General features: G+C 59.7%; 2 protein-coding genes across 3 annotated transcripts in view; both read right to left on the reverse strand.

The window, feature by feature from the left end:
- Positions 1-255: 255 nt before the first annotated feature.
- IL17C (interleukin 17C) lies at positions 256-1,648 on the reverse strand. The gene is made up of 3 exons (XM_064369942.1): positions 1,643-1,648; positions 982-1,331; positions 256-514 (listed from the first exon to the last, which is right to left on the reverse strand). The coding sequence occupies exons 1-3, from the start codon at positions 1,646-1,648 to the stop codon at positions 256-258; spliced, it is 615 nt and encodes a 204-aa protein (XP_064226012.1).
- A 5,016-nt stretch (positions 1,649-6,664) lies between these two features.
- Positions 6,665-13,194, reverse strand: part of ZC3H18 (zinc finger CCCH-type containing 18) — a 64,604-nt gene continuing 58,074 nt past the window's right edge. For both annotated transcript variants that reach the window (XM_012466066.2, XM_012466064.2), the window contains 5 exons: positions 11,157-11,317; positions 10,812-11,011; positions 10,104-10,200; positions 7,944-8,040; positions 6,665-7,505 (listed from right to left, as the gene is read on the reverse strand). In XM_012466066.2, coding sequence (XP_012321489.2) covers positions 7,304-7,505; positions 7,944-8,040; positions 10,104-10,200; positions 10,812-11,011; positions 11,157-11,317 — 757 coding nt within the window. In that variant the 3' untranslated portion in view covers positions 6,665-7,303. The remainder of the gene's footprint in view (positions 7,506-7,943; positions 8,041-10,103; positions 10,201-10,811; positions 11,012-11,156; positions 11,318-13,194) is intronic.

Consider the following 13,194-nt stretch of genomic DNA (forward strand, 5'->3'; position numbering starts at 1 on the left):
GGCCGGAAGAGGCGCTGAGCTCCTTCTAGTTCCAAGCACTGAGGCTGGAGATGGGGAGAATGGTGGGGGCCACCCTCCAGACCCGGAGGATGCCCGCGTCCCTGAGAGCTCTGTCCCTGCCTAGGACCCCAAGGGCAGTGTGGGGGGAGCACAGCGTCCCCCGCAGGCCCAGGGTATAAATAATAAATACACATAAATAGGGGTGCCCTCTGGGGAGCCCACGTGTCCAGTCTGGGGGCTCCACGGCCTGGGCGGTCACACTGACCGAGGAAGCACGCAGGTGCAGCCGACGGGCACGCGGATGAACTCGGCGTGGAAGGCAAAGGCCCCGGGGGTGGGGGGCCCCACACCGTGGATGGAGCATGGCTGGCGGCGCAGCACCAGCAGGCTCTGGAGAAGGTGCACGGAGTTGAGCGCGGCCGTCTCTCGGCCCGTCCGTGCGTCGATGCAGCCTCCGCACAGGCACTCGGCGAAGGCCAGCTTCTGCGGGTAGCGGTCCCCGTCCGTGTCCACGCTGTGGGATTGGGGACACAGTGAGTCTCCGGCCCTACCCTCACCTCCTCAGCCCCCTCTCCCCTCAGGGCCGCTCCCTGTGTGCTCTGGACGGGACCCGAGGCAGTGAGGGCCGAGCCACACGGGTCGGGGGGGCTTGGCGTGCAGTCCGGCGCATACGTGGTGGTGACCCATGTCTTCCCAGGGCCCTCCAACAGCACACCACAGAGGCTGGAGGCCTCCAGGAGCCTCTCTCCCACTTCATCGCCCAGCCCCACTTCCGCAGGAGCTCAGGTCGGGGGGCCCAGAATTTTCCCAGGGGACCCTGGCCACCAAGGACAGTGGCAGGCAGAGGACGGCGGAAAGCAGCAGGGCTGGAGGGATGAGCTTGGGTGGCCACGCCCACTTGACAGGTGAGAACCACCGAGATGCAGAGAGCTCTCCAGGCAGCCAGGGCCCCGCGCCACAGCAGGACCCTCAGGCCCTCACCGGTATCTCCAGGGTGAGATGGAGCGCTGGTGGGTGTCTGCCTCCAACAGCTCCTCTGGACGCAGCACCGGGCACTGGGTCGCAGCCGAGGACCCCTCATACTTCCTCCTGTGGCCTGCTGCCTCCAGGCTGGACACCAGAGCTACAGGCAAAGCCTGCCCCCACTTGGCACCTCGAGCCAGCAGGTGTGGAGGGGCCTGGCCAAGGGGCAGCTCCTCGGCCGAGTAGCAGCGTGGGGTCCCATGAGTGTGGAGGTGCCCCCTGAGGGAGGGGTTGTGGTGGGCCAGGCATGTGTGCAGCCAGGTCAGAAACAGGAGGCCAGGGAGGAGCTGGGGAAACAGGCAGGTGGGTGGTTAGGCGTGCCCAGGGCAGGGGTACCTCACTTCCACCCCAGCTTTCCTTGTTCCCCAGGGAAAGATGGGGTACAGCCCTCCCTCTGTAGAGGGGGAAACTGAAGCCCAGAGAGGCTAGCCCTTCAGCCCAAGACACCCAGGCCAGAGCTCTGAGGAGCCGGGTGCAGCTGCCGCCCCCACCCCCAGCTTTAGGGGTTTCCTAGACCCCATCCCAACATCCCCATCCCAGGGCTCAGCTGCTTCCAGCCCAGGCTGCGCCACCCAAGTGGCATCCCTACAAGTGGTGCGTGGAGGGGCAACAGGCTCACCGTCATGGTGGTGGCAGCGGGACGGGCTGGGCTTGGCGGCAATCCCACAGGTGCACCTGACCGCGCACCTGGCAGCGGCCGCTCTTATACCTGAGGCCGGCCACACCTGGGGGAAATTCCGGCACCACTTCCTCCTCGGGAAGTGCCCAGCTGGAGCATTTCCTCCTCCAGTCCCCACAGTCCCAGCTGCGGCATCAGGACACAACGTGTGTGCGAGGAGCCCCTCGGAGCTCCGCCCTGTTACTCCCCTCCCCGAGAGAGACTGCCCAGCCTGTGCCGCCTTGTCTGACATTCTCAAACCTTTTGTTTTTTTGAGACGGAGTCTCATTCTGTCACCCAGGCTGGAGTGCAGTGGCGCAATCTTGACTCACTGCAACCTCTGCCTCCCGGGTTCAAGCGATTCTCCTGCCTCAGCCTCCTGTGACTACAGGTGTGTGCCACCAAGCCCAGCTAATTTTTTTTGTGTTTTTAGTAGATACAGGGTTTCACCATGTTAGCCAGGATGGTCTTGATCTCCTGACTTCATGATCCACCCACCTCGGCCTCCCCAAGTGCTGGGATTACAGGCGTGAGCCACCGCGCCCGGCCTGGAACCTCCTCTAAGAGGGTTTCTGCTTGCGTCTCCGATGTCAGCACCCGGCTGATTCGTGTTTTGCATTTGGACGTGACGGTGACGGGGGCTTCTGCACCCTCTGCAGTTTTCCTCTGTCCTCTGCTAGGGGGTCGAGGGTGGTTCAGTGTTTTGGCTGAGATGACCAAGATTGGGTGGGCCCACCTGCCCCCTTCCCCCAGCAGGGAGAGGTCCCTGAGGAGACTGGGGAGGCGGCCTGGTCTTCACGTCTCTGTTGGGCTTCTGTGGTTTCATTGGGAATAAAAAGTCTCAGCTGGAGGTGTGAGGACTCTGGGAACTGAGGAGCCGTGCATACAGGAAGCTTTTTGTCAGCGGGGCCAGGAGCCGCCCTTGGCCCCTTCAATCAGTGAGGCTGGCTGGGGCGGGGGCGCCAGACGTGCCTTTGTTTCCCTGGAAAGGGGACAGCTGGGGCCAGATCTCAGGAAGTTTTGAATGCTGGGGGTTTGATGTCGTCTGAGGAGTGTTCCCCTGGGGTCCCCAGAGCCCCTGAAGGTGTGGGGATCTGTCTGCTGTGGTCCCCTCAGCTGCGGGGTGAGGGGGAGACGGAGGGTACTCGTGTGCCCCCAGCCTTTCCTCTCCTGCCATGGTGCAGATACGCTCCACAGAGGCATCCTCTAAGCGTGAAACCTCAGTCTCTCTGAACACAAAAGCCCGCAAGTGGGGAGGGCTGAGGCGGCACTGGGACCCCTCTCTGTGGCAGGAGAAGGACCCCTGGGCCTTTGGGGGTGAAGGAGGCCATGCCCCAGGGCTCACGGTCTGGGAAGAATCAAAGACAGACTGCTGGAGTCCCTGGGACTGCTCCTTGTACAGCGCCCCTGCCCGCCCACCCTCTGCTTGCATACCTCCTATGACGGGAGCTCACTATCTGCTGGTTTTCTAGGGTCAGCTGTGCTAACCATGTACCACAGACAGTGGGGGGTGAATGGCGGAAGTTTATTCCACAAGGCTCTGGAGCCAGGGGTCTGATATCAAGGTGTGTGCAGGCTGGGTCCTCAGCGCCTGCCGGCTGGAGGCTAACAAGCACTCTTACTGTTGAGACAGGTTGGAGGCAGTGGCATGTGGGGGGGAAGAAAAACTCAAGACCCCTCAACCTCTGCATGCCAAGCACAGCCCCGGGGAGGGGGCTGGGCCCCTCCCTGGCTCTGGCGTCTTCAGGGGCCTCGCCTGGGCTGAGACCTTTGAAGCAGCCCCTGGGCCCTTCTCCTGCCACAGAGGTGGGCCCAGGGAAGCCTCTTGGGAAACATCCCGAGGGGCCTGCAGCTGGGGCCCAAGATGTTTTGTGCAAACCCTGACAAGTTACCACGCTCAGCCTGGCCAGGCCTGGTCTCCCCAGCGCTTGGTGCTTCTGCCCAACCTGCCCAGATGTGGTTTGGGGTTCAGGCTGCAGGGCTTGCCAGATGGGGGATCTTGAGGAGGGAGGGTTGGAACTCCTGCGGGTTGGGGGAAGCACAAGTTGATGTCAGTCCTTGTCCTCTGCTGGGAGCCCTTGTGCAGTGCGAGACCTGCTCAACCATACCCAAAAAAGACGAAGCGGGAGGGGAGGAGCCAGTGGGAATGGAGGAAGAGGCCAGGAGAAGAGGGGGACAGGGAGACGCCCTCCACCTCGGCCTGCTACCCTCGCTCCCATTCCCAGGTGGAGCTGGTGAACCTCCCTCCTGGCATGGGGCACAGGTCTGTACCACATGGCCACACACTGTTCCCTGGGGTAGGACCCGGTCTGCCTGAGGAGGTAAATGGCTGGGTGGATAAGTGTGGCAGGAGGGATCCAGTGGGTGGGGGCGGAGGGAGGGAATGAGTGAGCAGAGGGAGAGGAGCGCCCGGGCACAGGAGCGTCCCCCCTGTCCCCAGACCCTCGGCTGCAGTCCCCCATCCTACGCCGTGCCCAGGGAGTAAGGAAGGCAGACCCCCAGTGGACTCGCTCCAGCCAGCCTTCCTCCTCTGACCTGGGCAGCCTTCTTCCCAGCGGCCGTCGCCCCAACCACGCTCTGCTCTGGCTCTGAGGTGGGATGGCCGGACCATGGGGCATGGGCTGCACCATGAGACGGCCCCAGAGACCCGTCTCCCCACCTTCTGCCGGCTCCCAGCGCTGTCCTGGGGGTTGGAGGGCCTGGAAGCCACGCCTAGGGGACTGGAGGGACCTGCAGGCTGGGTGGGGCAAGGGGGTCCTGTGGGCGCAGAGGACGGGAAGACCCAGGGCGGCCGGTGCTCCTGCAGGTGGCTGAGGCAAGGGCAGAAATACCGGGTTGGGCAAGACTGGAAAAGTGGCAGCAGGAAGGCTGGAGGGCGGCCCAGAGGTGGAGACCCAGACAGGCCGGCTCTCGAACCACATCCCGGCCCGCCCCCAGCAGACCACGCCCCAGGACCCTAGTCAGGCTATGCAGATCGAGGGGCCTCAGACAATCGCAGAGCCAGAGCCGGGCGGGTCAGAGGCAGCTGAGACCCCAGGACCCGCAGCGACGGAGATGCCCTCTAGATGCAGGCAAGGAGGGACCCACAGCCGGGAGCCCTTTAGCTGCCCTGAGGGGCGGGCGGGAGGAGGGGTGAGGTGGGGGGGCAGGGGCACCGGGCAGAGAGGAAGCAGCCAGGCTCTGTAGGGCCTTCCCCGAACATCAGGGTGCAGGTGCACAGCAGGTGACACACAGCCAGCTCCTACAACACAGGTGTGTCCAGCCGGGTAGGCAGGGTGGGGGCACTGCTGGCCCAGCGGGGGTGCAAAATCATCTTGGCTGGGACAGCAGAGGGCCCCTCCCTGTGGCACGGCCACCCTCCCCATGGGTTTTCCCCAGCAGGAGTGGCCTCATGGGCCTCAGCCTCCCCGCCACCCCTGACGTGTGTGGGCCCCTCTAGGGCCGCCGCCTGTCTACATCCTCCTGCCCATCCAAAGCCCCGCCAAACAGGTGGGTGGGAGTGTGGCTGTGGAGGAGGGGCTGCGGGCAGAGGCCCTGGGGCACCCCCGGGAGGGGCTGGAGGGCAGGTGCCATCGTTGCTAGAACCCCACACAGGCTTTCTAGGCACTGCGTGGGGAGCGAGGATGTCCCTGGAGGGCGTGGACGCCCGAGGATGCCCATCACACAGCAAGGCTGTCCTTCCCAGCGGCCTGGCAGAACGTCCTCTCCACTAGACCCCATGGGGGCAGAGTCCCCTCCTGGAACAGGCCCCTCTGTACTGGCGTCCAAGAGCTCCGGAGCTCAGGTTCTGCTGCCACCTGCTGCGAGTTGAAACCCAGCTCGACTCAGGTGCCCAGGGCTGTGGCCGGAGGCTGACCGGCCGCAGAGGGGCCTCGCCTGGTCCCAGTCCACATGGGGGCTGTGGTGGGCTCGCCTGTCCACTCCTGGACTTCAGAGATGCAGTCACTGCAGGTGCTAGCTCGAGGGGCCCCACACTGGGGGCAGAGTGCATTTCCTGGCCTCCAGCCCTGGTGGTGCAGCCCACAGAAGACAGGCTGGTACCGAGGGTGGCCTGGCCTCCAGCTCTGTGGCCTTGAAGGCCACCCTTTTCAGAGAATGGGAATTCCCTTTGCACCTGGCTTTGACCTGATAGCAAATCGGGTAAGCCTCAAAAAATTGCCCCAGCACAGGCTCCAGGCCGCCGGGCCACAATGAATTGCGTGGCCTGCGATGTGGGAGGGACGTGGACGTTACATGGGAAGGTCCCCTCAGGAGCACACAGGCGGTCTGCAGCATTCGCTCACCTGCAGCTCCTCTGCCCACGCTCGAATTGCCATTTAATCCAAGAGAAGAGCGGCTGGGACGCAGGTCACGCCGGGAACAGAACGGCAGGTGGCTGCCTCCCTGGGGCTCAGCTTGCGGCCCTGGGGGAGGGAGGGAGCTCGCTCTCGGGGCCTTTGTCCTGAGCCTTGTGTCAGGCAGCAGATGAGGGACACGGGTGGGTGGCAGGCCTGGGCGCCACCGTGGCTACTTGAATCTGATTAAAGGAGGCCTTGGAGTGTGCTTGGGAGGCCTCTGCCGGGGCACAGGCCCGTGGCTCTCAAGGTGGAGAGCAGGGAGCAGCAGTGGGGGTCCTGGGGGCTCTGCCTGTGGCTCCTGCTGTGGAACGGGGCATCACACCGGGGGCTGGCAGCTGGCCCTGAACTCTCGGCCTCCAGCACCATGGCCCGTGCAGGGAAGGTGCCTCCACCTCACGGACCAAGGAAGCCCCAGCACAGCCCAGGGGGAGCAGCATGGGTGCCAGCCCAGCCCCACAAATGGGGAAACTGAGGCACCGTGCCCACCCCCCCCCCACCTCCCGGTTGGGTCTGAAGGCCGGACCTGACTGGGGCAGGTGGTGGGGGATGCGCGTGGCTCCCGCGCGCCAGGCCGAGTGCAGTGTGCAGCAGCGGCAGCCCCGGCTGCGCATGGGCAGAGGGCACACACACCACGAGGGCGAGGACAGCTGCTTATCAAAATATTTTATTTTAGGAGACCCCTCAAAAAAAGACCCTCCACATTAGACAGACGCCCCAACAATACCCTTGGTCTTTTTTTGGTCTTTTCTGTATTTTTTCCTTTTTAAATCAACTAAAACAATTTGATGCTTAAAATAAAAGACAGGAAGTATTTCCTGATCAGACTTTAGTCGAGAATATATATATATTTTTGATCCGGGGGCGGGTGAGGAGGAGGAGGTACCACCAGTGGCTCACGAGCTGTTCCGTTCCTCGGCTCAGGAAGGGGCCTGGCTGCCTGGACCCAGAGTGGGGGCTCCTGGGCCTGAGCGGGGCCAGGGAAGAAGACGGTGGAGGAGGAAGAGACGGCGGGGCTGGCGGCTGGGGCTTGTCATTTACATGAGAACCGTGCCGGTCACTGGCGCTGTCGGTGTCTGTCTGTCCGGCGGGACTTCTGCTCTGAGGAGGGAGGCTGGGATTCAGCGGCATCATTTCCTCTGTGGCTTCTTTTCCAGCTGAGAAACTTTTTTTTTCTTTTTAACTTTTTAAAAAGAATCACAGCCAAAATAAGATATTAACTGCAAAATCCAAAACGGCTGCGCTTACCCTATGTATAAAAACACGTCCAGCCCGGTCGGGGCACGGCCTACGCTTTCCCGGGGATCTTGGCCCGCTTGCGCGCGATAGCGTCCTCCACGGCCTTCAGCTGCTTCAGCAGCTCCTCCCGCCGGGACAGCGTGCTGGCCTTCCCTGATTTGGTGCTGGCGGCGGTGCCTGGATCCGAGGCTTTGCCAGGCACGCTGGTGACCTTGCTGGAACTCTTAGACTGGGGTGACAGCTGGCGCTTCCTGGAAGCGGGTGGGGAAGACCGTGAGCCTTGTCTGCAGGTGGACAGGGCAGCGAGGTTGTCCTCCCTGTGGCCACCAAGACAGGCAGGGGCTGATGCTGCCACAGGCAGGCCTGGTCCTAGCCACCGGCTCCCGGCCTTTGTGGACCAGAGACTGGGAGGGGCCTGGGCTGGCCCCGCACAACCTCCTGCTCTTCTTCCCAGCTCTGTGCCCAGGGCACTCTGCCCGAGGGCACTGGGAGCAGAGGGCAGTCTCGACCAGGGCAGGAGTGTGTTTGTGGGAATGGAGCTGCCCTCCCCTGCCCCTCACCCTGTCTGCCCAGCAGAAGCTGGAGTGTGCCCCCTCCAGCCTGGGCTGCCCTCTTGCCTTCTGAACTAAGCAGAGCCTTGGGCCTCGTCCCCCCGGTGTGCCCAGGGCACATGCTGGGGTGGGACTCACCTGTCAGATGGGGCTGCAGGGGCTTTGGAGTTCTGGCCTCTCTGCCGCTCTGGCTTCGGGGAGCCCAGTCTCCCACCTGACTTCCGGTCCCGAGAACCTGTGTGATAGGTACAGAGTGAGACCACCTTCCTGGTTTACAGGGGATGCCAGGGACCCACTTCTAAAGCCTGAGGCTGCTCAGTTCACATCCTTCATTTTTATAAAGAGATGAAAAAGGCAAGAGCCAAGCAGAAGAGAAGAGAGATGTGGGCACCAGGGCATCGGGAAACGAGGCTGAGGCCAAACCTGGGCTCCAGGTTCCACCGAGCAGCCACTATCTGGCAGAAAGACAAAACTCCTTCCTAGCTCTGAAGAAACTGATCACGTGGGTCTTCAAATATGGAACAAGAAGACAGACTGGCAGTAAAGAAATACGAGCAAAGCCGAGAGACCAGGAGTGTTTCACTCAGACACTGTCGGGATGAGAGAGGCAGGGAGGGACCACCGGCCGGCACAGGCCCGAGGCTCGAGAGAGAACCAAGGTCAGCAGGACCCCAGTGGCCCTGGCTCCAACCTCAGCCAAAAACAGCAAGGCTGTTCCAGGCCAGCTGCCCGGCGCACAGGTCCTGGGCTTAGGGACAAAAGAGAACAGTTCCCCTTCCTGCACCCGGTAAGCCTAAAGGACGACTTGGGAAGGGGTCTGGGAGCGTCTGTACCGGTGGCCAGGCCGAGGTCCACCCATCAAAGCCAGCCAGGACAATCTCCCTATCTTTCCATCTGGGCCTCGGCTCTTGGGGTGAGGTCAGGATTGCTGGGGGTGCCTGAGATCCTTTCAGATCTACGTGGCTCAACAGTAACACGGACACTCTCTGCCCTGTCACTCAGTCCTCAGGAGGCTGGGAGGGTTTCCAGAGCGCACAAGGCATGAGGGTCCAGCGGTTTTCTGTCAGCCAGACTTTAAAACAATTTGCAAGGGGCCGGGCGCGGTGGCTTAAGCCTGTAATCCCAGCATTTTGGGAGGCCAAGGCGGGTGGATCACGAGGTCAAGAGATCGAGACCATCCTGGTCAACATGGTGAAACCCCGTCTCTACTAAAAATACAAAAAATTAGCTGGGCATGGTGGTGCGTGCCTGTAATCCCAGCTACTCAGGAGGCTGAGGCAGGAGAATTGCCTGAACCCAGGAGGCGGAGGTTGCAGTGAGCCGAGATCGCGCCACTGCACTCCAGCCTGGGTAACAAGAGCGAAACTCCGTCTCAAAAAAAAAAAAAAAAAAACAATTTGCAAAAATAGAGAAACCAACACCATTCCTGCTCATTTGTTTTGGAAAATATGTTTTTTGCAAAAATGACATGTCTGTAAAAAAATACAGTGGTTTATTACTGTTATTTTTATTGATTTAGTTATTTTGTTTTTTTTGAGGTAAGAGTCTCACGTGATCTTGGCTCACTGTAAACTCCGCCTCCCAGGTTCAAGTGATTCTCCTGCCTCAGCCTCCTGAGTAGCTGGGATTACAGGAGCCCACCACCACCCCTGGCTAATTTTTGTAATTTTATTAGAGACGGGGTTTCATCATGTTGGCCAGGCTGGTCTCGAACTCCTGATCTCAAATGATCTGCCCACGCTGGCCTCCCACAGTGCTGGTATTACAGGCGTGAGCTGCTGTGCCCAGCCTATTACTGTTATTTTTATTTATTTATATTTTGAGACAGGGTCTTGCTCTGTCGCCCAGGCTGGAGTGCAGTCATGTAATCTCAGCTCATTGACACCTCCACCTCCCAGGTTCGAGCAATTCTCCGGGTTTAGTCTCCTGAGTAGCTGGAATCACAGGCACCCACCACCACGCCTGGCTAATTGTTGTATTTTACTAGAGACTGCGTTGCAACATGCTGGGCAGGCTGGTCTTGAACTCAAGACCTCAAGTGATCTGCCTGCCTAGGCCTCCCAAAGTGCTGGGATTACAGGAACGAGTCACCATGCCCGGCCCTGTTATTTTCAAACAAATATTTAAATTTTTTTCTCAGTTTTAGTTTTCGGTACCGTAAATATTGAAAGATACAATCTGTAAGTCAGATGTTTCCTGGGCCCTCCCCATACTTGTTAAGAGCGATGGGGTCTGAGACGAGCTCCTCCGCATCGCCAGGCTCCCATCTGCCTGCTCCCTAGGGGCTGGGAGGCTCACCTCGGTCTGGGGATGTGTTGGCCCGCTTGGCTGGAGGAGGGCTCTGCCTGTCCTTGTCTGATGGTTCATAGCGCTTCCTGCTTCCTTTATCAGCCGCCTGGGACAAAAGAGAGAGGCCAGTGAGGATGACTGGGCCAGCAGCTGTGTCCTCGCCCCAGAGGGGTCATCACCAGCAACCTGCTCTGCCCCCAAGGATCCCCTCACATGCCTGTGAGACCCTGTGGCCCTGAGTGAGGCCTCCATAACCCGGACCAAGGGCACCCCCACTGTGCACGTGGGACCTATCGTGTTCCACAGGAAGCACCCTGTGGGCCTTTCTGCTCCCCTGGGGGCCACTCTAGGAGGACGTGGGATCCCTGCAAGCCAGGCCTCTCGCCCCTCCAGCAGAGGGCAGAGAACAGAGACTGAGGCTTCCTGTATTGTATTGAGACCGCCTGGCAGGGAATGGCAGCCACAAACACAGAGAACTCCCTCTCTGTCCACGGACACGGAGGGAACCCGCTCTCTGTTCACAGAGGCGCCGGCAGCAACTGACCTTCCCAGGATGCTCCCACTTCCCGGCCCAGGCACACACGTGATAGGCTGTACCGACACCCGTAAGGCCCACTGGCCCTCACTCAGGCTCCGTTCCCCAGGCGGAAGCTGTCTCAGGAAGAAGGACCCTGGCCTAGACACTGGGGCAGCCACCAGTAGGGCCGCTGCCCTCACCTTATTCAACAGTGTCAACTTGATCTCCTTGTGGGCAACAAACGTGCCCTGCTGGGGCTGCCCGGAAGGGGCCTGCTGGGGCGTCGACGGCTGCTGGGAGGACTTCCCCCCTGCTGGAGGTTTTGCAGATTTGGGTGGTTGTGTGGACGAGTCCCTTTTCCGCTTTTCCTCTTTGACACCGTCTTCTTTCTTAGATTTTCCTGCCAATGATAAATCCGGAGTCATGGGGGTACTAGCGATTTTCCCGTGCCACACCAACAGCTAGGCAAAGTCTGTGCCTACGTCGTCCTCCCCACTCCGCCCCTCCCCAAGCTGCTCCCCAAAGGCACCAGGGCCCCCGAGTACCTTTCTCCTTCCTGGTCTGGGCTGGGGCTGGGGACCGAGAGCTGGCTGAGGACACGGGGCTGGCCAGGTCTGCGTACATGTCCTCCGAGTCCACACTGTGTGCAGAGCTGCTGCTGGATGTGGCGCTGGACACTGAGGAGACGCTGCTTACGCTCAGGGACCTGGACACACAAGAACATCTCGCCACAGTCCAACCACAGACTGGAGGGAGGGGCCAGCGGGGGCCCCATGGTCCACTTTTACCCAGTGTCCATTTATGGACCATGTACCCATGGAGTGTGCGATACTGGGGGTACTTTGGGCAGTTCCAGGGCTACCGGTAAGGGACATCCCCATGGCTGTCAGGCTGCTTGCTGGGAAGGAGAACAGGACTGAGCCTAGTTAACAGTGGCAAGGGTGGAACTGAAGCAGAGTCCCTGGCTTAGACACCTGTGACAAAAGGGAGACTGCTTCAGCGCACAGGGAAATTAAAAACACAATGAGCGACTCTGCAGTCTCAGGGAATGCCTTAGGAAAGCACGGCAGACGGACAGAAACAGCAGGTCTGCGGCTCCTCCAGTGCACACTCAATGTGGACACAGAGCACACAGGACGGGCACTGGAGTCGGCCCTGCTCATCTGCTGCTCAGGAAAACACAACCACGTCTCCCGAGGGTGTTGAGAATACATGGGCAAGATTTGTGGACCAGGTGAGGGGGTTCCCAAGGGGAGGAATAAGAGAACCAATGTATTTTTTTTCTTTTACAAAAGTCAGGTCTTTAAAACATTTCAGACCTATTAAGAAACATTTTAGGCTGGGCGTGGTGGCTCACGCCTGTAATCCCAGCACTTTGGGAGGCCGAGGCAGGTGGATCACGAGGTCAAGAGTTCAAGACCAGCCTGGCCAACATGGTGAAACCCCGTCTCTACTAAAAATAGAAAAAATTAGCTGGGCATGGTGGCAGGCACCTGTAGTCCCAGCTACTCGGGAGGCTGAGGCAGGAGAATTGCTTGAACCCAGCAGGCGGAGACTGCAGTGAACTAAGGTTGTGCCACTGTACTCCAGCCTGGGCAGCAGAGCAAGACTCCATCCTGAAAAAGAAAAAAAAAACAAACATTTTAGGCCAGGCGTGGCGGCTCATGCCTGTAATCCCAGCACTTTGGGAGACCAAGGGAGGAGGATCACTTGAGCCCCCAAGAGTTTGAGACCAGCCTGGACGACATACCAAGACCGTGTCTCTCCAAAAACAATACAAACAAACACACAAAGTCTGACAGCCGTATATAAAGCACCTGCTGCCTAGAAATGGGAGTTCTACGTAAGGAGTCTAAAGACAGATTCGATACCGTCTTCTTTAAAACAACTAACCCTCAGAAATCCGTTTTCGGTTTTCCTTTTTATTTTATTTTATTTTTTTTATTTTTTTATTTTGAGATGGAGTTTCGCTCTTGTTACCCAGGCTGGAGTGCAATGGCGCGATCTCAGCTCACCGCAACCTCCGCCTCCTGGGTTCAGGCAATTCTCCTGCCTCAGCCTCCTGAGTAGCTGGGATTACAGGCATGTGCCACCATGCCCAGCTAATTTTTTGTATTTTTAGTAGAAACGGGGTTTCACCATGTTGACCAGGATGGTCTCGATCTCTTGACCTCGTGATCCACCCGCCTCGGCCTCCCAAAGTGCTGGGATTACAGGCGTGAGCCACTGCGCCCGGCCTTGAGCCACCGCGCCCAGCCTGGTTTTCCTTTTCTGAGACAGGGTCTCACTCCGTCGTCCAGGCTAGAATGCAGTGGTGTGATCATAGCTCACGGCAACCTTGACCTCCCAAGTAGCTGGGACCACAGGCACACACTATACCCAGCTAATTAAAAAAAATTTCTGGGTTGCGCGCAGTGCCTCACACCTATAAGCCCAGCACTCTGGGAGGCCAAGGCGGGCGGATCACCTGAGGTCAGGAGTTTGAGACCAGCCAGACCAACATGGTGAAACCCCATCTCCACTAAAAATACAAAATTAGCTGGGCGTGGTGGTGCATGCCTGTAATCCCAGCTACTTGGGAGG

The sequence above is a fragment of the Aotus nancymaae genome, unplaced genomic scaffold (genome assembly GCF_030222135.1).
Source record: "Aotus nancymaae isolate 86718 unplaced genomic scaffold, 86718_ANA_hifiasm-v0.15.2.pri h1tg000095l, whole genome shotgun sequence".
Lineage (NCBI taxonomy): Eukaryota > Metazoa > Chordata > Mammalia > Primates > Aotidae > Aotus > Aotus nancymaae.

Bases quoted from the DNA above. Each gene is read 5' to 3' on its own strand.
- IL17C (XM_064369942.1), bottom strand. The intron at 515-981 runs GTGAGGGCCTGA...CCAATCCCACAG, and splicing joins ATCTCACCCTGGAGATACCG to CGTGGACACGGACGGGGACC.